The sequence below is a fragment of the Haliotis rufescens genome, unplaced genomic scaffold (assembly GCF_023055435.1).
Source record: "Haliotis rufescens isolate VD_foot unplaced genomic scaffold, xgHalRufe1.0.p SCAF_5, whole genome shotgun sequence".
In the NCBI taxonomy this organism is placed as follows: domain Eukaryota; kingdom Metazoa; phylum Mollusca; class Gastropoda; order Lepetellida; family Haliotidae; genus Haliotis; species Haliotis rufescens.
The window spans coordinates 62105761-62131187 of record NW_025964223.1 but is presented as its reverse complement, the minus strand read 5'-3'; the positions used below and the strand labels follow the sequence as shown (position 1 = coordinate 62131187).

General features: G+C 39.8%; 1 protein-coding gene across 1 annotated transcript in view; it reads right to left on the bottom strand.

Moving 5' to 3' along the window:
- The window catches only part of LOC124143869 (inositol polyphosphate 5-phosphatase OCRL-like), a 65923-nt gene that overhangs the window by 37028 nt on the left and 3468 nt on the right, over positions 1-25427 (bottom strand). The window contains exons 3-14 of the mRNA XM_048384472.1: positions 20729-20829; positions 14890-14928; positions 13863-13967; positions 13468-13623; positions 11287-11569; positions 10611-10712; positions 8840-8954; positions 7251-7367; positions 6238-6345; positions 4032-4102; positions 3504-3615; positions 1870-1979 (exon numbers count right to left, since the gene is read on the bottom strand). Of these exons, the coding sequence (XP_048240429.1) occupies positions 1870-1979; positions 3504-3615; positions 4032-4102; positions 6238-6345; positions 7251-7367; positions 8840-8954; positions 10611-10712; positions 11287-11569; positions 13468-13623; positions 13863-13967; positions 14890-14928; positions 20729-20829 (1419 nt within the window). The remainder of the gene's footprint in view (positions 1-1869; positions 1980-3503; positions 3616-4031; positions 4103-6237; positions 6346-7250; positions 7368-8839; positions 8955-10610; positions 10713-11286; positions 11570-13467; positions 13624-13862; positions 13968-14889; positions 14929-20728; positions 20830-25427) is intronic.

The following is a 25427-nucleotide window of genomic DNA, read 5'->3' as shown; positions in this document are numbered from 1 at the left end:
GACAACACTGTGGTAAGACATGTGACAACACAGTAGTGAGACATGTGACGGCACTATAGTGAGACATGTGACAACACTGTGGTAAGACATGTGACAACACTGTGGTAAGACATGTGACAACACAGTAGTGAGACATGTGACAACACTGTGGTAAGACATGTGACAACACTGTAGTGAGACATGTGACAACACTGTGGTAAGACATGTGACAACACAGTAGTGAGACATGTGACAACACTGTGGTAAGACATGTGACAACACAGTAGTGAGACATGTGACAACACTGTAGTGAGACATGTGACAACACTGTGGTAAGACATGTGACAACACAGTAGTGAGACATGTGACAACACTGTGGTAAGACATGTGACAACACTGTAGTGAGACATGTGACAACACTGTGGTAAGACATGTGACAACACAGTAGTGAGACATGTGACAACACTGTGGTAAGACATGTGACAACACAGTAGTGAGACATGTGACAACACTGTGGTAAGACATGTGACAACACAGTAGTGAGACATGTGACAACACTGTGGTAAGACATGTGACAACACAGTAGTGAGACATGTGACGGCACTGTAGTGAGACGTGACTACACTGTGGTAAGACATGTGACGGCACTGTAGTGAGACATGTGACAACACTGTGGTAAGACATGTGACAACACTGTAGTGAGACATGTGACAACACTGTGGTAAGACATGTGACAACACAGTAGTGAGACATGTGACGGCACTGTAGTGAGACGTGACTACACCATTGTGAGAAAGGTGGCAATATTGTAGTGAGACATGTGACTACACCATAGTGAGAAAGGTGACAATATTATAGTGAGACATGTGACAACACAGTAGTGAGATATGTGACAACACCATAGTGAGAAAGGTGACAACCTCATAGTGAGAAAGGTGACAACACCATAGTGAGAAAGGTGACAACACCATAGTGAGAAAGGTGACAACACCATAGTGAGAAAGGTGACAATATTGTAGTGAGATATGTGACAACACATTGGTAAGACAACATTGTACAGTCAAGTCCTGTTAATCCGACATTGTGGGTTGCATATGATTATGTTGGATTATGAGTATGTCAGATAAACGAAATTAGGTATTATCAACGTTCGTGATCGAAAATTGGATAACGATTCAAACATGTTGTAATAAAAAAGGAAAAAGGAAATATTCATATTGTTGTGTTACATTGTTCGCGGAATATGTTTTCTAATCATGAAACCTCTAAAGTTTAACACAAAACTACTGTTACAGACTGAATGACTGATTTCAAATACTTTTTGAAGCATAGTCTGGAATGGAAGTCGCCAATTTGCCACATGCTTAGAAAGCTGCTTTCTTAGTGGCTAATGTTGATTTCCTGTTAGTAATTTCATTGGTCGGTCAAAGTTCGCGAATGGTCCTTCTGACGTGTCCTGTAATGGGATGTTCTCAGCGGTAGCGAGAACTTGTACCCGATTTTAATGAGATTAAGGTAATCTAGACATGTGATTAATCCTATTTTGTTTATTTAAAGCAGTAATTGTTTATTGTTAAGCAAATTAATCTTTGCAGCCGTTTAAATATGCAGCTACTCGCCACTTGTCTCGCATCAAAACACGGGGTTATGTACTCCGGGCAGATGACCACGGAGTAAGCTGATCACTGTGTCGGATTAAAGAGACTGATTAATGAGCAATTTCAGCAATTTGTTGCAAATTAGGTGTGTCGGAATCGGAGTGCGAGACTATCAGATTAACGGGTCTAAATAGCACTGATTTAATCGGTTCCCATCATTTGTGTCGGATGAGCCGATTGTCGGATAAACGAGACTTGACTGTAGTGAGATGTGTGACAGCACTGTGCATACCTTGTGTCAAAATTGTCTGTTCCAGTGTCATATTTGTACGTTGGCGTGAAATGAATGGCCCCTTCTGAATAGCCACTGAACACATCCGACTTGCCCAGTTGCATGTACAGCTAGAAAATAATAAGACAACGTATCAAACATGCTGCATAACACATATACCTTCTCAAACCGTAAATCATGGCTTCTAAGAAATGCCTATTAAACAGCATACTTTGCCACTAGCTCTTTCATTTTAGAAAAATATTAAATTTAAAATTCAAACATTACTACATTGTGTATTTGCTAGTCACAACAAAATTTTAGTTACATAGAAATATTTAATGAGTATGATCCCCTAGAAATAAAGGGGAAAAGACCAACCAATAGCAATGTTTTTTATACTCCTGGCAACCTGATGTAAATTTTAATTAAATTTTAGTCTTATAAAAACTCTGTTTATTTATGTTTAACTTTCACAGGATGTATTTTGACATTCCCAAACAAGTCATAACTACAAATAAATCTCCAAAATCTTTTATTCAAGGCTTGTTTGTTTCTTTGGTGTTTAACCCCGCACTCAGCAATATATTCCAGACGGCGGTCTGTAAATAATCCAGTCTGGACCAGACAATCCATTGATTCAAGCAATTGGGATACGATGACATGCATCAACCAAATCAGCCAGCCTGACCACCCGATCCCATTAGTCGCCTCTTACGACAAGCATAGTCGCCTTTTACGGCAAGCATGGATTGCTGAAGAACTATTCTACCCCGGAACTTCACGGGTCTCAAGGCTAGTATGATATCAAAGCAAACGGCACACAACAGAGGTTGAAAAAAGTGCCACGGACATGTCACAAAGATTCAAAAGGATTTCTTGGATTCAAATCTTGGAGATTTTGGACAAATTTAATCAAGATGACAAATGGGTTTCTCTTCACTACACACTATTACCTCTGCAAAGAATTTTTTGAACTACTGAGGATAAAGTGGTTTATCATGTAATGGGTAGGTTTCTCGGCAGGATAAAGCCAACAGATAAAAACGATATCCATTGGGGTCATATGCGGATAGTGATGCAAATATCAAACGTCAAAAAGGCTTCTTCCAGTGTTTATAAACAAACATGGCGTCGCCGTTGTCATTCGGCGATAGAGTCAGAATTAACCATCGGGAATCTGGATAAACTACAGGGATAATTGCTATCATTATTGAAAGAACAGTCCAATATACTGAAAATCAGTGTCTAACTGTGACGTAGCTAAGGCATTTTATAAGTTTGGGTAACATTGGAGATATATATTTTGAAACAATTTAGCGAGGGCACTAGGCCCAGCCAAGCGGGATCAGTATGGGATCTGTGCTTGTAGACCTCTGCGGCTTGAAACCTTTTCCACAAATTAAAATAGTTGGATTTCTGCCGAAATATGTTTGAATTGTTACCTTGTTTCGTTTTGTCGCTGTGTGTACATCTGACTTAGTGTACACTGTATTAGGAATAAACACTATGTATTTAGCTCACCAAGGCTCGCTAAATACAATGTTTATTCTTAATGCAGGATATTTACCATCCCCAAACACTCTCTCGTGTTAACCTCTATTTATCAACACTGGCACTGTGTGGGTGAGGAAAGGGAGGTAACTCCAACATACCTGGTCATGTGGGAGCAGTTTACCAAAGAGGGCGTTGCTGATATTGTACTTGACTTCGTCAATGGGCATGCCATGGATACGGTAGTTCAGATCTCCTATCCAGAAGGTGATGCTGAAACAAAGGGCATTTTCTATAAACAAATTCTAATGTGAAAATCAGCTCCTCAAACGTATCTGGATTATACAAGATTCAAGAAGCGTTACTTAACGTTAGACATGTTAGTTATTATCTTGATTATAGTACATTTTCATAGGAACATTAGCTATACAGTACAAAACAGAATTAAAAACAAAAATTCACAAATGTACAAGAAAACATTATATATAAAAAGACATTTTAGCAGATTAGACAATGGATAAAAAACACATAAAGAGTTAACACTTTGTCAATGATATACTTTCACAAGGAAATGTATTATGATAATCATTAAATCTTGATTTATTTGTCAATTAATAAATTGTCATCATTATTTGCATCATCATCACTTTAAAGATTTCAGACAAACAATTGCCAAAATAGATACTTACTCATGTTCTTTAATTGTTAATGGTGGTGAAAATTGCTTGAATTTCATCTTGGAGTCAATGTCTCGATAATCCTGAAATGTTCACAGACGAAACATTAAAAATATTCTAAATCTATTTCTCATCTTCAAATCACTGGGGCAATGGGGTAGCTAGCCTAGGGGTGAAAGTGTTAGCTTGTCAGGCTGAAGACCCTGGTTTGATTCCCGCCACATGGGTACAATGTCACCTGCCATGATATTGCTGGAATATTAATAAAAGTGGTGTAAAACTGAAAATTCTCATCTGAACCATTTTTAATCACTCTTGAGGCATATTAATCAGTTGTAGGTAGGGCTTTCCTCACAACTATAAGATATGTTTGGTTTGTTGGTTGGTTTGGTTGTTTGTTGTTTAACGCCGCACTCAGCAATATTCCAACTATATGACGGCGGTCTGTAAAATAATCGAGTCTGGACAAGACAATCCAGTGATTGGCATCATGAGCATCAATCCACGCAATTGGGATCGATGACAAGTATCAACCAAGTCAGCGAGCCTGACCACCCGATCCCGTTAGTCGCCTTTTACGACAAGCATAGTCGCCTTTTACGGCAAGTATGGGTTGCTGAAGACCTATTCTACCCCGGAATCTTCACGGGTCAAGATATGTTTGGTAGTGAATATGAGGTGTGTTGAAAATATATTTAAAAAAACATTTAGTGTGATTATTTAGTGACATTTAGAGTGATTAAACAGGAATTTATGGCCTTGATGTAGGGTATTTGTTGGTAATAAATTGTTATGTGGCAGGGGGGATTGTTGTTAATTTATTTGTAGTAACTGTGAGTGGTAGAAAATGACTAATAATATCAAGTGCTGTCGTGGCCAAGTTATTTTGTTGGTCAATTTGGATTTTTTCGAACCAATATGATAAACAAAGTTATCTGGAAAATAGTAAATCATCTTTTCAAAATTTAAGAAATGGCCTTCACACATTGTACCCATGTCAGGAATCGAACCCAGGTCTTCAGCTTGACAAGCGAACGCTTTAACTACAAGGCTACCCAACCGCCCCCTGTTGGTACAGATTTGAAATCATGAAAAAAATACATTTATTTTAAGTAATTTATTTGTAATGGAATTTGGGTAGAAAATTGAGTTTCTGAAGATACATCATCTATTTTCTAGGCCTTTTCACAACAGAACCTCAATTCACGGATTTTTCAACAGACAACAAATTCAATTTTCAAGCCTGTGAAAAGTCTGTATACAAAAACATCAAAACCATTAGTGAAAGACATAATCAAATGGTGATCACTAATTTGACAGAGACCCTAGCCTTGCTCTTAACTTACTGGAATAAAATATATTATTATTTTTAAGCTTTTTTAGCCTCATGACTTACATAAGCGTAAAATGTATAGTCAGTTATACTCATTTGCTTATACGCGAGGGATACTCACTGACAACCACTGTAAATATGGCTGCCATGGTGGCCAAGTATTCTGTAGAAGCACACTGAGATCATCATACAGAGTCTCAGCTTCACCATGTTCATAGATGTGCGAAAGGTGATGTCGAAAATGTTAAAAAAAGACTGACAGACTTATCACTGGATGGACGGACAAAGCACTACAATATAAGCTCACATGACTTTCACAAAGTGCTATGATATAAGCTCACATGACTTTCACAAAGTGCTACGATATAAGCTCACATGACTTTCACAAAGTGCTACAATATAAGTGCACATGACTTTCACAAAGTGCTACGATATAAGCTCACATGACTTTCACAAAGTGCTACGATATACGCTCACATGACTTTCACAAAGTGCTACAATATAAGCTCACATGACTTTCACAAAGTGCTATGATATAAGCTCACATGACTTTCACAAAGTGCTATGATATAAGCTCACATGACTTTCACAAAGTGCTACAATATAATGAGTGAGTGAGTATGATTTTACGCCGCTTTTAGCAATATTCCAGCAATATCACGGCGGGGGACACCAGAAATGGGCTTCACACATTGTACCCATGTCGGGATTCGAACCCGGGTCTTCGGCATGACGAGCGAACGCTTTAACCACTAGGCTACCCGACCGCCCCGCTTCAATATAAGCTCACATGACTTTCACAAAGTGCTACAATAGAAGCGCACATGACTTTCACAAACTGCTACAATATAAGCGCACATGACTTTCAACATTTACAACACGTACCTGATTCCTCCTCTCAAACTCTTCCTGGTGTGCGGCTAAATGTGAGTTGATGAAACAGAAGGATGTGTTATGGACACTCATACGTATACCGACGCCTCCCTTGTTACCCTGAAATAATAAACTGTAATTGATTCCGTGGCATTTGATTGGCCAAACAAGTAATTATTTTACTTCAGGCTACGCCCACTATGGACTAACAGCTGATAACAGAACGGACGTGGCTTGAGGGGCATTAAAGTGGGGTACAATGTCACTGATTTCGTATTGTTGTTTACATCGTTTTTGTGTTTATGATTAAATAAGCGATTATCAACACAATAAATGTTGAAGTCAATTCTTAAATAACTAGCAGCGGTTAATATTACGAACAACATCCCACACCATCAGGTGATGACGTGCAATCGACCATGTTATGAAGTCTGACCACCCAATCCAAAATAGTTGCCACTATATGCTTCCTCTTAAATAAGGGATACTCCTTGAAATAATTTCATACACACATTGATTCTGTGACTTACAGCACACCACACATGCTAGCATTATTTTGTTTCCATGAAGCACCTGCTTAAACATGATTCAAGGTGCATGTCAATTTTGTTGAACCATTACATGCAGCAGTTAAATGTTCGAACTTAATGTACTTATCTTAGTTTGTCTGTTTGTTTGTTCTAAATTAAAGGACTAATCTTTGTTTGTTTGCTGAAGGCCGCACTCAGCATGGTTCCAGCTACATGACAATCTGTAAATAATCAAGTCTTGACCAGACAATCCAGTGATTAACATCATGAGCATCAACAAACACAATTGGGATACCATACCTTGCATGAACCTAGTCAGCAAGCCTGACCACACAATCTTGTTAGTCACCACTAAAGACAAGCATGGATTGCTAAAGACCAAATCTAACTCAGATCTTTTCCGGAATCTTCATACCACCAAAATCCCTCTTTCACTGATTATTTTCAATCAATACTCATATTTGATGATCTGATCGGTTGCTATGCGTAACTAACCATGATTCCCATGATCCCCGTGGCAACCTGGTCTGAATCTAGGAAGTGTAAGTTTGGCTTGTGTTTCTCCTGTATATAGATGATCAGCAATATCCCAACAAGTCGACACGACTTCACCTTCATGAGACAGAAATAAAATAACCCATTAATAACATCAAGGAAAATCAAATAAAATTATTCAATATATGGCAATAGTAAATTATATATATGTAAGAAATCATTGTGATAAGCCAGGAAGTGCTGTTACTTTTTCTTCCAATCATGCAAAGAGAAACTCAACCATTTTTCAATGCCAGTATCTAAGTAGTTTTTTCAGCTCTACCATTGTCATTTTCACAGACAGATCAATAACTTTACAACCTGAATTTTGTAAGGCGCTTACCAACATCATGATCAAAATAATTTCTACTAATGAATTAATTAAGCAAATTGGCATTGTGAATCTGTAAATGTTGTGTACAGGCTTAAAAAAATAAAAGAATTGGTTCTGAGGCAATGACTTTTGAAAATATAGTGTGGACGGGCGGTGTGTTTTTTTTGTTGCCTTGTTCAACCTAGTATATAATGAGATAAACAGTTGTGTACCATCAACATGGGAAAGGGCCTCCCTACATAAACAAGTATACAAACTCCTATTGCCACCATGACCATAACACGAGATGTGCAGTAAAGCAGTGCACATGTAAAGGGAAGTAACTTTGTGCTATACTGGATCACATTGTTTTTAAGTATTAGGATTTTTATATTTTTTTAAAAATGGAAATAAAAACAAAACATGCCGCAGACTTTATGATGATGCGGACGGTGCCTGAGAACCAAGACTATTTTTTTTTAGCCTATCAGTGTTCCAACTGTTTCCCTGAGGCCTGTAAATGATATAATTTGGGCAAGCCATCCTCAATTATCCAGTGTATTATATCTCAATGATGGACCCTGGACCCTTTTGCTATCACTGTTGATTTTGAACAGTATCCGAAAGACATGCCGCTAAAAATAGCTGTCCAATCAGATTACACTCATTATGTTCATGAGCGATCCTGTGCTAAGTTGTTATTAAGAGAGACAGATGGTGATATTACTGCTGATAGGAATCTTTGCCTTGCAAATGACACCAGGATATTAATCTTGATAGAATTTTTATTCAACTAGTTCCACATTCCTGGGGAAACCCTGGGAATCCCTAGCACCAATAAATACAGAACCTATGTCCTTGGTCATTTAGACAACTTAATCCTTAAGTCAGTTTTTTTGTAAACATTGTAAACAGTAATTGACAACTTTTTTCTGCAGTAATGCCGGTTGTTGAAAATTGTCAGGGTAAACAAAAAATCGTTCGAGGTACCGAGTTCTGACATCCCTTCAGTTTGGCCCACAACCTATGAAGGTTCATACTTCGATGAACAAACACAAATTGAAAAGTCAAAGAAGGTAAAAGGATAATCAAATGGGGTCAGGCAAGCTACTGATCTGCTACACGAGCAACAATCAATGCCACTGAGGTTAGCACTTGTTCCTCCTCTTCATTGGCTTGTACAACAAACGAATTTGCAGAGTGTCGAACTAGAATGGGAATGTCTGACAGAACCTACTTTCCGATACCTTGCCTTAGGGTGGAGATAGTTCTTCACAGCTTTTTGCCATTCTGCTTCCCTCGCAGAGTCCGTGAATATAAATGCCTCCTTACTCAGATCTAGTTCCTGAAATCTAAGATGGAGAGAGGACCTGTAAAATGTCTCCCTTCACAACCCTTACATGAAATCTAACATGGAGAGAGGACCCTGTAAAATGTCTCCCTTTAGAACCCTGACATAAAATCAAACATGGAGATAGGGCCCTGTTAAATGTCTCCCTTCACAACCCTGACATGAAATCTAACATGGAGAGAGGACCCTGTAAAATGTCTCCCTTCACAACCCCAACATGAAATCTTACATGGAGAGAGGACCCTGTAAAATGTCTCCCTTTAGAACCCCAACATGAAATCTTACATGGAGAGAGGACCCTGTAAAATGTCTCCCTTTAGAACCCTGACATGAAATCTAACATGGAGAGAGGGCCCTGTAAAATGTCTCCCTTCACAACCCCAACATGAAATCTAACATGGAGAGAGGGCCCTGTAAAATGTCTCCCTCCACGACCCCAACATGAAATCTAACATGGAGAGAGGGCCCTGTAAAATGTCTCCCTTCACAACCCCAACATGAAATCTAACATGGAGAGAGGGCCCTGTAAAATGTCTCCCTTCACAACCCCAACATGAAATCTAACATGGAGAGAGGGCCCTGTAAAATGTCTCCCTTCACAACCCCAACATGAAATCTAACATGGAGAGAGGGCCCTGTAAAATGTCTACCTTCACAGCCCCAACATGAAATCTAACATGGAGAGAGGGCCCTGTAAAATGTCTCCCTTCACAACCCCAACATGAAATCTAACATGGAGAGAGGACCCTGTAAAATGTCTCCCTCCACGACCCCAACATGAAATCTAACATGGAGAGAGGGCCCTGTAAAATGTCTCCCTCCACGACCCCAACATGAAATCTAACATGGAGAGAGGGCCCTGTAAAATGTCTCCCTTCACAGCCCAAACATGAAATCTAACATGGAGAGAGGGCCCTGTAAAATGTCTCCCTCCACGACCCCAACATGAAATCTAACATGGAGAGAGGGCCCTGTAAAATGTCTCCCTCCACGACCCCAACATGAAATCTAACATGGAGAGAGGGCCCTGTAAAATGTCTACCTTCACAGCCCAAACATGAAATCTAACATGGAGAGAGGGCCCTGTAAAATGTCTCCCTCCACGACCCCAACATGAAATCTAACATGGAGAGAGGGCCCTGTAAAATGTCTCCCTCCACGACCCCAACATGAAATCTAACATGGAGAGAGGGCCCTGTAAAATGTCTACCTTCAGAACTCCGACATGAAATCTAGCATGGAGAGAGGGCCCTGTAAAATGTCTCCCTCCACAACCCCAACATGAAATCTAACATGGAGAGAGGACCCTGTAGAATGTCTCCCTTTAGAACCCTGACATGAAATCTAACATGGAGAGAGGGCCCTGTAAAATGTCTCCCTCCACAACCCCAACATGAAATCTAACATGGAGAGAGGACCCTGTAAAATGTCTCCCTTCACAACCCCAACATGAAATCTAACATGGAGAGAGGGCCCTGTAAAATGTCTCCCTTTAGAACCCTGACATGAAATCTAACATGGAGAGAGGACCCTGTAAAATGTCTCTCTTCAGAACTCCGACATGAAATCTTACATGAAGTAAATAATGGTAAAAGCATCATCCATGCATACAAATGTTCATTATGATATAATGTTACATAAACATTTAATGGTATACCCTATAGCATATATATCCGGAGGTTCGTCATCCATCGCCAGCCATTCCTTGAGGGACTCCTTTGGGGACTGTCCGTTTACATTCCACGTGCCACAAAACACCCTGGAAATAAGGAGGTAGACTAAGGCTGCAATATACCTGCAGGTAGGGCTGAAATTCATTCAAATATAGGACGAAATAGAAAATTTACTTTCAAATACTTCACTGAATCTTTAGACACTGATTGCGATATTATTATTGAAAAGCGATATTATTACAAAAGATTAATCAATGTTGATCACTTGAATGCATCGCTTTGTACATATGTTATAAATGAAGGTATACAATCTTGCTCGTTCACTCTTACTCACTCTCACACAGACAGACAGACAGACAGACAGGCAGACAGGCAGACACAGATAAACACACACAGACAGTTTACTGACTGCATGAAGGTAATCCATTCACTAATTCACATATATTACTTTCTACATGAATGTAGAATAGTTTATCATATACTTAACGATGATACTAGTACCTAGATACCTGTGGTTTAATAATAATAATAATAATAATTAGGTCAGACTTTTCCTATTTCTAGATTTTCAAATATATTTTTTAAACATTCCTGTTGAAAATTTCAACTATGTCCCTCAAGGACATAAACTAAATGAGTCAACTATGATCAGCTTCTCACCTCAGTTTCTCTATATTGGTGAACTCCACCTCTCTCTGTGCCATGTAGCGCTTCACGAACACCTCCCTGGTTGTCACAGATTTCTGTCCGACCGGCAGATCCAGGCCGTAGCCGATCCCCAGCTGCTTCTGAATGTTGTAGACCGTATCAGGCTCATCCTCGTCCCGGTCCAGCATGTCAAGCGACTCCCTGCTCTGGCTGATGGCCAGATTGGAAGCATTCAGAGTCAGCATGTTGCTGAAGTCGTCGTCAAAACCTTGTTTTTCAGCAGTTGCAACATTCACTGAAACAAAATGATGTCTAAAATCCTTCACATCATTTGTGAATAAATGGGGTGAGGGAGTCACTTGTGTGTCCCTGTGGTAGATTCCAGCTTAAAACAAAACAGGTCCCCAGTAGCCGATGCTAGTCATGAGGCGACTCTGAGGGTCGGGTTGTCAGACATGGTGACATGGTCTCTCTACGTAGATCTTAAAGAGTGCCATATGACTCTTATTCAAAACTAGTGATCTTAACTCCTATGCTTTATCAAAGGCTCACGATCGTTGTAGCACTAACATTACTTTGTGGAACGGGGCCCAGGGTTACAACATTCAAGCTCTAAGTAAAGCTTTCAAAATGTTATATGGTAGACATGTGGAGGACATTTCCAAATTTGATGCATCAGTCAGAAAAATAATGTTGAATGCTATTCACCCATTTTGACTTGTCCCATATGATCCCATGTTTTTTCAGGTGAACAATTGACTTGCCTTTGCATGTGTTTATGATGGGTGCCACCAGTGGGGCAGGATAAGCTCACCATTTAGCGAAAACCTGGTCTCTCTATTTCATAGTGATTCAAAAACACATGTTTCAGATATAGTCAGAACTGAACAATGGAGATTTCTAATGATTTTGGAAAGGGTTTCGTCACATTTATTTACAAATCCTTCACATCAAATGTCAATAAAGAGGTGCCCCTGTTGAAGAGCCTGGCTTAGAACTGCTTCCCAGCAAACTATGCTAGTCATCAGATGGTTTCATGGGGCAACTTGTCAGACATGGCGACTTAGTTGATTGTGCTTCATCGTACCCCCAACAAAATATTAATCACTGGTTTGTCTGGTCTAGATTTTATTATTTACGGGGTGATATAGGTGGAATATTGCTTTGTGCTTACTGTGGTTTAAACAACAAACACACAAACTTGTTTAGTTAGAGGCCACAGTGATAGAGTGGAAATATTGCTTCACACACTCCTGCCTTAAACAACATCACTACCAACCTATGTTTTACCACACTGTTTTATATGTGGAGACCCGTAAAGACATGTGTGACCAACCATGAAATATAGGACCTTATGGGTGACAAAATTACATTTTGACTTCTTATTACTTTTTTAAGCTACAGTATTTTAGGAACAAACAAGAGTTTGCCACTAACGTGGCTATATCCCCCGCCCCTGTTGCAGAATTTATGACATAATAAAATCTAAACAAACCCTAACCTTTTTTAACTGAGGTGGAACTTGTCATGGAAATTGTAAAAAAAAGAAGAGTTTGGAACCTAAGTCCATCTTGTTGCCATGGAAACGTAAAAAATATAAATGTCTAAAATTTCTAAATAGCAAAAGGCACCAGTTCAGCATGTACCTGACAAACCTGCAAAGTTTCATGCAAAAATATTGAACGGTTTATGAGGTATACTCCGGAAATGAACCCTACCCTCACAGAACCTAAGTTCATTTTGTTGCCATGTAAACTTAAAATATAAAAATTTCTAAAAATTCTAAATAGCAAAAGGCACCAGTTCAGCATGTACCTGACAGACCTGCATAGTTTCATGAAAAAATATTGAACGGTTTATGAGTTATACTCCGGAAATGAACCCTACCCTCACAGAACCAAAGTCCATCTTGTTGGCATGGAAACGTAAGAAATACAAATTTCTTAAATTTCTTAATAGCAAAAGGCACCAGTTCAGCATGTACTTGACAGACCTGCAAAGTTTCTTGAAAAAATATTGAACGGTTTCTGAGTTATGCTCCCAAAACGAAACATAACGGATGGACGGAGCCCGTTTCTATATCCCCCGCACCAATTCATATGTATTGCGTAGATACATGGGAAGAAACTGGACTTTTACAGTCAGTGAACTCCCTGTGCCATGGGAAGATGGTCACACGGTGTCACCACATACCTGTCTGTCCTACACCATTGCTGGTGAGATTCATGTGTGCCAGAGGGTCAAACACGTCATCTTGGAAAGGGTTAGTTGTTCCACTGCTCCGACTGCAATACTTGCTCAGCCAGCTGAAGGTCGGTGGAGAACCGAATCCTGCATTCTGGGTGTACACTGAAACAAAACATGTTTTGCTGTAACCATGGTAACCAGCATCAGCATAAACAGTATCTGTTGTAGCATATCAATGAAATGTAATGGAATAAATGCAAGATTGGCATATGGCTTATGAACTAATTGAACATATTGCATAAAATCTGAAATCGTGAATAAAATTGAACATGTCGGGAAGCAAGTAGGGAAAAAACTAAAGTAATCATTGGAATGGGAAAATAGAAATGAAATCTGCTTACAGTCCTTTGCACTCTTTATTTCCCCGAGGAGATCTCTTGTTGATTGTTGTTGAGGCAACTCCAGAAGCAGGTTGTGTTGGTTGGATTTTAACCGTAATTGAAATGCTGAAAAATTTATTGTTAGAAAGTATAAAGAATTTTGTTGTCATAATTGATTATTTTTAATATAGTTCTGGTGACAGTCAAGCTAAGTTCAAGAGTAATCCTAAGTTTAAACATTGAAGGGGGTTTGTGGGGGTGGAAATGACACGCCCAGGGTTTGAACCACTGACCCTCATCCCTCCAGGCAGACACTCTATCCACTAGACCACCACAGGCCAAGATATTATCTTGGTAAATCAGCTGCATTGATTCGGTAAGGGCCAAAAATGCATTCCGATCTTTTTGCTCAAGAGTTGAATTACACACAAAAAATAACTAAGACCTGAGCCAGTATTAACTTAATTTACACTGATTGAATACTTCACTTCAGATTTAAGGAAAAGATATTTCTGGCACACTTATTTGTGTGTTCTTGTGTACAAGCCCTTTGGTTCTTGAATAAACAGACCACCTCCGTGGTCAAGTGGTCTGGGGTTTAATTCCCGGCCGTGTCATACCAAAAGACATTAAAAGATGGTACTTGTTGTTACCTTGTCTTGCGCTCGACATTAAGGGGCTAAAATAAGGACTGTCAGTATACTGTGTCAGTATACTGTATACTGTGTCTGAGTTGGGTATTCATGTTAAACTGCGGCATGGTATCTCAGTGAGCTATCACTATAAATCCGGCATCAGTCCGGGCTAGTACAAGCAGCCACACACACACACGTGCATGCATGTCACTATATGAGTGCAATAATCTTGGACGCAACGTTAAACCCCATTTCACCTCACCTGACCTCACCTCTTGCATAAACATCTTACTTAAACATGGCATGTGAGATGAGTTCTTATTATAGTTATAAATACCATGCTTATTGCTGGAACACTGCCATGAATACATCAGTGTACATTAATAATCATATATCACTTTCTAAATACAAACCTTGAGGATGGTCACTGGATTTGGCAGTATTTGAAGAATCTGAAAATACAAACAATCATCATCATTATGAAAATTACATCTTTCAAATCTTTCACCAAAATATGGAGATTCCAGGAAGAATTGTTCCACAGTCACCTATAGTAATGTAAGAGACAACTAAACTAGATTGGGAGGTCAGGCTATACTTGTGTGAGAGACAACTAAACTAGATTGGGAGGTCAGGCTATACTTGTGTGAGAGACAACTAAACTAGATCGGGAGGTCAAGCTCATGTGTGACCTATTGCTCATTGCTTCCAGTCACTGATTTGCGTGGTCCAGACAGGATTAGTTAAAGTGCAGGTGTCAATCAAACGCAAAGTCTAACAGGTATGCAATGCAACCTATAACATTAACTACAAGCCTGATGGCATTTTCATGAAGCTGTCTTAGCTAAGACAATTCTTAGACACATGTAACTAAAACTGTGATTGCCATTGGACCTATTCTGAAGCTTCAACCTATCGCAACACTATCTTACTTACGACACAACGCTTAGCTAAGTCAGTGAGCTCTCTTGTGACAGAGTTACAATAACCTTGGAGTTTCCCAATGCCATCATCGATTATTCAGGGCAATCCCAAGATTAAAATTCATGTAATCATTTAAATATTTAAAAGATTTTAAGATGAACAATCAAACCACTGTTGAAAATCAATGTTGTTATTATTAATGATGGTTTCAATGTTTTTGACAGATTCAGTTTCCTCATGTTACTGTTATGTATAATTGATCAATGAAGACCACCATCATGAAGCTGTTGTCCATTGTGGATAGATATAGCAAACATTGAAGACTAATACATAGAATTGGAAAGGCAGATGTCGAAGGAAAACGTAAATGTGAAAAATAACGATACGTAAATCAGTCGCGATGATCGCAAGTTGGTGGGAAGTCACTCATATATCGTGAGTATGTCGTAACATTGCTACACATGGGGTTGCTCATCATACAACGTTCTTTTCATTCATCTGCATCTTGCAATATGTCCAAAATAATTTGTTAATGAAACGGACGATAGGAGTGCACTGCTTAACCTCAGAAAGAACAATCTACAACTTGTCTAAATGTTGGACAGTGAGATCATTCAACTGATATTGTTTACGATATTATTTCATCCAGCAGCCTGCAATAACAATGCTCTCCCAAGGCTAGTGAAAATCACATGGACCAGTAAAAACAGTTGGGCACTATGCCAATCGATTACATATTCATACTGATTTTATTTAACAGAAAATAATTATTTATGCATATCTTGTGCATCTAAAAACCAAAACGGCCAAACAAGTCTTGAAGTTAAAAATCACAGATCCTCTTTCATCAGTGGTGAGTGCGATGTTTGTGAAGGTCTTCTAGGACCTGTTGTTCATCATACGGCTGAATCATTTTGTTGAATCCATCTGTTGTCCGCCATCTTACCGACCCAAAGTCTGACCCTGTCTTGATTTTATTCGTAAGCTTATGATAACTTAGCGCTTCAAGTATAGACTTAGCTAAGATCTTATCGCTACGACAGCTTTACGACAATCATACCATAAGGACGGCTTCATGAATAGGCCACTTCATACGTGCAACATACAAAGACACCCATCACCTAGCATTGCCTCGAAAGCTGAAAATTCTAGCACCCAGGCTATCTTTAACCTCGGACCAACTGACTTATATCCCTGGTCTGACAATCAACTGTCATTTCTCAAGGCATGGTTGAAATGGATGGAGTGAGTGAGTGAGTATGGTTTTACGCCGCTTTTAGCAATATTCCAGCAATATCTTGGAGGGGGACACCAGAAATGGGCTTCAAACATTGTACCCATGTCGGGAATCGAACCCGGGTCTTCGGCGTGACGAGCGAACGCTTTAACCACTAGGCTCCCCGCCCCGCCCCCCTGAGATGGATGGAAGGTGATGTCACCAGTTCCACTGATATGTCTGATTACTCCCTGCCATGGAATTCTAGCCCTGTATTACTGGTTTCTGATTGCCAAAGTAATTCTGTACCTAGGAAAATACCAAGACATAAAGAAAGAGTACTCAAATACAGCTACAATATCCAGCATAGACACTACTCCACAAATGCTTCAAGAAAATTGTCTAAATGTCTTTGGTTGTAGTTAAACATAGCATAGAAATATGACCGGACAACCCAATGGTTGATATTATGAGCAACGCCCCTTTATGTCAGGGTACAATGACATACATTTAACAGAATCTCAGAGACCATCCAGTCACCTAGTACAAAAAAAGGGGTCAATTTAACTGCTGGCCAGTTGGCCCATGGCCAGTTAAATTTACAAAGGGCTTGCTCAAATGTAACGTAGATGGTCAAAATGTCTCCATGTACCTTTAATGTTTTTATTTGGACACTGCTCGTAAATCATGTAGTTTTGATGAGAAAATATTGAGGGGGATGAAAGATATGTCGATCATCTTGGAAGAATGAGAACTGGCCATTTTGTAATGTTGTGTACATTTGCTCATAAATCAGAACGGATTGAGGCAAATGGAAGCCCAGATTTAATCTCAGAGTGCAGGAAAAGGTGTTTCAGGGGTGAGGAGTTCAGAGCTCCGCTAGGTGGCTACACGATATCAGGTTAGACCACTCCACGGCTTCCACCATTTAGTTGAAGGCCAGTTTGTACAGGGAAGGGCCAGTAAGTTTAAAAAGGAGCAAGCCCAACAAATATGTTGTCCCTGAGAAGCATAGGTTGCTGGGGACCAATTGACACCCAGGTTCCTTAAAGTGCTACAAATCACAGTAACAGGTCAGTAGGTATGTAAATGTGTAACACCACAGTAGTCAGTAAAACTATCCCAGAAGTTATAATAATACTAAAATAATTTGAAGCAGCCTGCCCAAATGTTGCAATACAAATCATTTCACACATGAACAGCTGCCACCTGAAAAAATGCAGAAACTGTCTAAACATGAGAAAATCAGTAATAATGACGTTTTTCATTGCAAGTGCAACATTTGTACGAAGTATTGGGCCATCCAAATGAAAGGCAAGCAATATATTGATTTGAATGAGAGAGAGAGAGAGAGAGAGAGAGAGAGAGAGAGAGAGAGAGAGAGGGGACAGACAGACAGACAGACAGACAACAGATTCGGCCCAAATGAGCATCTGGAGATCAACATCCAAATGAAAGGCAAGCAATATATTGATTTGAATGAGAGAGAGAGAGAGAGAGAGAGAGAGAGAGAGAGAGAGAGGGGGGACAGACAGACAGACAGACAGACAGACAACAGATTCGGCCCAAATGAGCATCTGGAGATCAACATCCAAATGAAAGGCAAACAATATATTGATTTGAATGAGAGAGAGAGAGGGAGAGAGAGAGAGAGAGGGGGAGAGAGAGATAGAGAGGGGACAGACGGACAGACAGACAGACAACAGATTCGGCCCAAATTAGCATCTGGAGATCAACACAGAATACACAGTAATTGTCCATGATATTCTGATACGTGACATGCTACTCAATGTCAACAGACCTCCAAAATCAAACTAGTTGATCAAGATTTCTTAATTCAAGCACATATGATTACATCTTTCATGCCCTGCGATAAGAGTACGACTGTCTGCACAATCAAAGGTTCTTTACCTATTACTTCGACGTTCGACCCTGACTCAGGTCACTGCCTTCACCTGGCCGAATACAATCAACCATATCATCATATCATCATATCAATCAGCATGTGTGTACATGCTCTCAAGAATCTCCCTATCTGTCACAGGTCACCCTGACACAGCTGACATTATACTGATGGCAATACACTCCCCTCGTCAGTGCATGTGCAACCAATGTAACAATCTGCCTCAAACCAGTAACCATGGTACCAATATTTTTACCACATTATCACTGCACATATCAATATATATATATACTAGTATATTATATCTTCCAGCTATTGCAGATTTATGTTCTGTAACCTGAACGCCCTTGCATTTCACGGTCACTGAATCTGATTATTTCTGTTTTGTGGGTCCAGGGCTGTATCTGGGTTTCTGAACTAAGTCCCTCTGGCAATCAATTTGGGAAAAATCGCATTATTTGGTTTAAAATTGGGATTTGTTCAGGTCTTATTTTCTTAAAGTCAGAGTTATTTCAACATTGTATTTCAAGGTCCCATTCAATGAAATAATAAAAACCTAAGCATTAAAACCTCTTGCTCTTTATCATGTTTATTGGCCCTGTTATCAGTGAAATATGCATAATGATATGTGAAACGTCTACAAAAACTTAAACTTAGTTATGAGTTACAGTAAACTATGTTTATAACGACAACGCTTATAACGAACAGACGGATATAAAAAACTGTTTTTTTTCACCCGGCCATGTGCAGTTTTTATGCTATATATATGCTTATAACGAACTACGGCTATAACCCAACTTAAACAAGGGCAAAAGTGAGCATGGCTCACCAATACCCTGACCCGCCTAGTGTGTCAGTAGTTTCAAATTAAATAATGGATAGGGTTAGGGTTTGAAAAATTCATTAAAAAATGGAAAATTAATAAAACAATTTTTTTCTTTTGACTGCACCCCTCCATATGACAAAGATTATATGTACTAAGTTTGAGATGAATCTACTGAATACTTCAAGAGAAATCGCGTGGACAAAGTTTTCGGAGTGACACAGACAGACGGACGGAACCTTGGTATAACTTATATACCCCCGACCTAAAAGGTTGTGGGTATAATTAGTGGTCCCTTTGAATTCATTATAACTGTAGTTTACTGTATTAGATGAATTGAGAAGTTTATAATTCCTTGTCTTTGAAAGGCATTTAAAAGCGATACACATAAGGAAGAGAATTAATGGATGTCAACTTCTTTACTGTATTTTATAATTCCAATTTGGTATCTTTTACTGACATTTTCTGGAGGTATGGAGACAATATCCGACCTTGAGCAGGTCTAGATAGATCTATAACTGCTTCAATACAGTCCTGGAAACACAGCAACGCACACATTACCAAACACACTAACACACACACTCACACTAACACCCACCCACCCATTACCACACACCACACACACACTTACACTAACACACACACACACACACTAACACACAAACACTAACACACACATTCTAACACTAACACCCACCCACACATTACCACCCACATACACACCCACACACACATACGCACCCCCACCCACACCCACACACTAACACACACATATGCACCCCCACACACCCACACACGCATCCCCACCCACACACACATACACCCACATACGCACCCCAACCCACACCCACACACACTAACACACACATACGCATCCCCACCCACACACACACACACTAACACACACACAAACTATGTTGAAAAGCACGGAGCAAGGGTTACGACTCCGTAAAAAATGAATTTACGACACCAAGTTTCGAACTCATTTGAGATCATGACCAGTAACATCAGGGTGTAAAATTTCATTTCTCTGACTTCAATAGTTTTTGAGAAAAGTTGTCCCCTTTGAGAAGCGGATGAAGGGCCAGAATACAACCCAAGCTGTAGTGATACAGGTCTTAGACGCTCAACACTTTGTCGAAACACACAACCATGGGTATTGTGCTGACAAACATGAAACATAATGACATTTAGAAGAGCCAACTCAGGGTATCGCATGCTCAGGCTTGGTGACTTGGTTCATTGCATTCAATCGTACCCAAGTCACATGGATCACTGCTCATTCTATACATCACTGGATTGTCTGGCCCAGACTTGACTATTTACAGGCTGCCACCATAGAGCTGGGAATGCTGAATACTGCATTAAATAACAAACAAATCTCACCTAAAAAACAGCCAAGGTCTGAGTCGACGGGTAGAACTTGATCAACAGTTAGATCCCCAGGACTCAGAACAGGAACCCGACTTGTCGTGAATAAAAATATCCTGAAAAGGATTAAACAATTAAACAAAAGCATTTGGGCTTCCTTCTCCAAAGTATGAACCAGATCCTGAATAGGTGAAGATAGTCAACACTAACAGAGAGATACTTTAAGTGTCTTTACAGTTACAAGACGATGACATACAAACATTGTAAAACTGATTACTGAATACATTAAATAGAACAGGTGATTCCAGTGGGATTAAAGAAAGCAAGAGTTGGTTGCCCCCCTCCGGGTTGTTTGGACGGTTGGTTTGTAGTTTAACGCCGCACTCAGCAATATTCCAGCTTTATGACGGCGGTCTGTAAATAATCCAGTATGGACCAGACAGTCCAGTGATTAATATCATGAGCATCGATCCACACAATTGGGATCGATGACATGCATCAACCAAGTCAGCCAGCCTGACCACCCGATCCCATTAGTCGCCTCTAATGACAAGCATAGTCGCCTTTTACGGCAAGCATGGGTTGCTGAAGACCTATTCTACCCTGGAATCTTCACGGGTCCTCCCCCCTGGGTCAGACTGGCGTCAGCTGACTGTGGGTGGAAGCTATACATGATGAACAGATTGGTGAACTCATGTTTGTTTGTTGTTTAACGCCACGCTCAGCATTATTCCAGCTATATGACGGCGGTCTGTGTAAATAATCGATTCTGTACCAGACAATCCAGTGATTGATATCATGAGCATCGATCCACGCAATTGGGATCAATGACATGCATCAACCAAGTCAGCCAGCCTGACCACCCGATCCCATTAGTCGCCTCTTATGACAAGCATAGTCGCCTTTTACGGCAAGAATGGGTTGCTGAAGAACTATTCTACCCTGGATCTTCATGGGTCGGTGAACTCATGGTCTAACTTGTGTACAGATATGATCATGATAATGAAAGGAAGTGAGTGAGTTGGGTGGAAATGTTAAAAGTTGCTTTGAATACTTTTTGAGTAAGGTCTTATATATGGGTCCAGAGGGGAGATGCAGGGGTATGTCATATTCCCCCTTTTTAAAGCATAAATTTATTTATTTTAAAATAACTTGCTGATATTTTCACAACCCCTCAATCTGTGTTTGGTCAGCACCAGAATAGTCACACTGTGCCATCTTTATGTGGTTGGAGTCATATACAGAATAAACAGCATAGTGACCTCATGGCTTAATTTAGGCATAGATATGCTCATGATGGAGTCTTATCTGAACAGAATGAGAGTCACTATACAGTGTTTGAAATTAAGCATGAAAGTCTAGTGGTCAATGTCATTACCATACTTCATATATGCAAAATTTAGGGGGTACCTGGATTAACATGAATACCCCACTCAGACACAGTATACTGACTCCGAGCCGACCAGTCCTTGTTTTAGCCCCTTAATGCCGAGCGCCAGACAGGGTAACAACAAGTACAATTTTTTAACGTCTTTTTGTATGACGCGGCCCGGGACCGAACCCTGGACCTTCCGCTCTCCGGGCGGACGCTCTACCACTAGACCACGGAGGCGGTCGGTACCTGGATTCAAAAAATACATAAGCAAACCTCAAGGACCCAGGACTGCCTTAACTTGGAACACTGCTGTGTGAAGTACACATCTCTGAGGTATGGTGCTACTGATCTCATTGTAAGCCAGGATGCCAGATCCTTATATTTGGCTTTGATGAATCACTATTCTTCAGCCTGTTCGGGAGAATATTGATCAGACCTCTCCTCAAACACTAACTAATGTTGCACAACCGCAGGGCTGTGGTCACCCTGACATATCATGTGTCACAAGATTGAGACATAAATACCGGTATTACTTCTGCTAAACCATAGTACCATGATAACTTTGCCCTCTGACCTTACAGGCTCCTAACCATGCAGACTAGTTATGGTACTCCTTCATAACCATGACAACCTGGGTATTCTACCACCTGAAGTACTGAGTCTTTGAAAGGCATTAAGAAGTGATACACATAAGCAAGAGAATTTATGGATATCAACTGAAATGTCATGATAAAGAAGTTGACATCCATAAATTCTCTTCCTTACCTGAAGTATTGTCTGATGCGGAATCTCTAATGTCACTGGCAGCATTAGAAATTACAACCAGGATTTGACATTTATGTATTAGAATGCTAATTGCAAGTTAAATCATAATGGCATTTCTAGAGACAGTCTGGGGAAATCATATTTTGCTATAACAAACTTAAACGTTAAACGTAGCTTCCCACAATACTGGAAAAACACATGGAAAATGAGTTAGTGAGTGAGCGTGCTTTTACACCACATTAAATACTATTCCAGCAATATCAGGACAGGGGACACCAGACATTGGCTTCACACATTGAGCCCATGTTGGGACTCGTGCCCAGACCTTCAGCATGATGAGGGAACGCTTTAACCTCTGTGGTACCCCACCACCCCTTATGGGCATAGGAACACATACTGTAAGATTCACAAAATAAACCCTAGAATACAGAGACTGAAATGAATATTATCAATCTCAGTGAATAGGAAGGAGATAAACTTTCTAAATTACATCTGCGAGAATATTGCTCACTCGTTCTGAAATAATATTCAAAGATGGATCAAATGTGTAATTTTTGCTGGCATACTTAAATATTCTCAGGAACCCCTGAAGATCTTACAAGTGCCCTGCATCCTAAAGGATGTAACAAGCATCCTTCCTTACCCTCTCTCACCTCAAAATACAGTTAACAGAACTTTATCATCTCTTGTATCGTTTTTGTAGACATTATTCAGTAACTGGTCGCTGCATGAATCATGTTTAGTAAACATGCTAACAATGTTTTCCTTTGATCTCTTACCATTCCCTTAACATGGCAAAGCTCAAAGTTTTTACTGTGTATTGTATCAGGATATTATTATCAGAACTTATTGTATCTATGGTATATCGATACCATTTTTAGCATGGTTAGAGCCCTAACTGTAAGAGTGAATGTTGGCATAGTTAGAGCCCTAACTGTGAGAGTGACTGTTGGCATGGTTAGAGCCCTAACTGTGAGAGTGAATGTTAGCATGGTTAGAGCCCTAAGTGTGAGAGTGTATATTGGCATGGTTAGAGCCCTAACTGTAAGAGTGAATGTTGGCATAGTTAGAGCCCTAACTGTGAGAGTGACTGTTGGCATGGTTAGAGCCCTAACTGTGAGAGTGAAGGTTAGCATGGTTAGAGCCCTAACCGTAAGAGTGAATGTTGGCATGGTTAGAGCCCTAACTGTAAGAGTGAATGTTAGCATGGTTTGAGCCCTAACTGTAAGAGTGAATGTTAGCATGGTTTGAGCCCTAACTGTAAGAGTGAATGTTAGTATCATGGTGTAACATTAATACACATATTCATATCATAATGGAACAGCAAGTAATATATATTTGGGTCCAGGGATATACAAAATATGAGTAGTTTCAGTTATAGCCTTCAGATCAATCATGATAAATACTTGCCCAAAGGTAATAAGAACCATCTCCCATTCATACTATTCAATAAGACAAAAGTTATGTCTACCATGTCTACATAGTTTTATAGATTGATAGCTTTCAGATAAATACTAGCCTGAGGTAACAAGAACCCATCTCCCAGACATAGTTTTCAAAAAGACAAAAGTAATGTCTACATATCAAGTCTTTGAAAGTCATTTAGAAGGGATACACAGGAAGAGAATTTATGGATGTCAACTTCTTTATCATGAGGAACACAACATTTCGGAGTATACCGGTATCCTTACCGCTTTATCAGGTGAATATCTTATTGCTGTAGGCATGTTAGGGTAGTGTCATATACAATGTATGATAATTTTATTTTCATGATCATAATGGGCAATTATAATGATCATGATGATTGCCAGAGTATTACTTTTATTTTGCATGATGTTCACGTTTACATCCTGTTTGTCCTCTTCAGATCGACAGTCTTCACTGTATATACATTAGCCAATCAAATCCCTGTTCGTCACTAATTTATATGCACATATATTCCAGTAAGAATTATGGAAAATGATGACTAATCATATTACTCATCTTACTCTTGGGGCTAAAATAAGAAAACTTGTGATGAGACTTTATGTCCTTGTGGCGATTTCTTGATAATTTTGACCAAACATGCAGACATTAATAATTATAGTCCTGAGGCTAAGTGGAAGCTTGGAGGCTTAGAGTGAGTGAGTAGGGTTTAACGCCGCTTTTAACAGCATTCCAGTTATATCACGACGTGTCAGCTTAATGCAGGAGGAAAGCCCGAAATGATGCAGGTCTCAGACGTTTACCATTTCGGTGAAACCCACGAGCACGGGTATGGTGCTGAAAAACCTAGAAACATAATCGGGGCGAACCGGGATTCGAACCCACAATCATAGGTTTCTGGCGTGCCCAAGGGACGCAACTCTGCACAGCGAATTGCGGCGCCTTAGACGACTGGGCCACCCGTGCCCCCTTGGAGGCTTAGAAAAAGAGTTTGTTCAACACCTACTACATACATAAACATTCAGCTGTGACCTACCAACACTAAAGGTTTGCATTACTAATGCCTATTGATATGTTCAGAAATGTGCATTGCCTAAAACTTATTATAATGTGCAAAGAAAGTTATGAAAAAAATGTGATATGATTGTC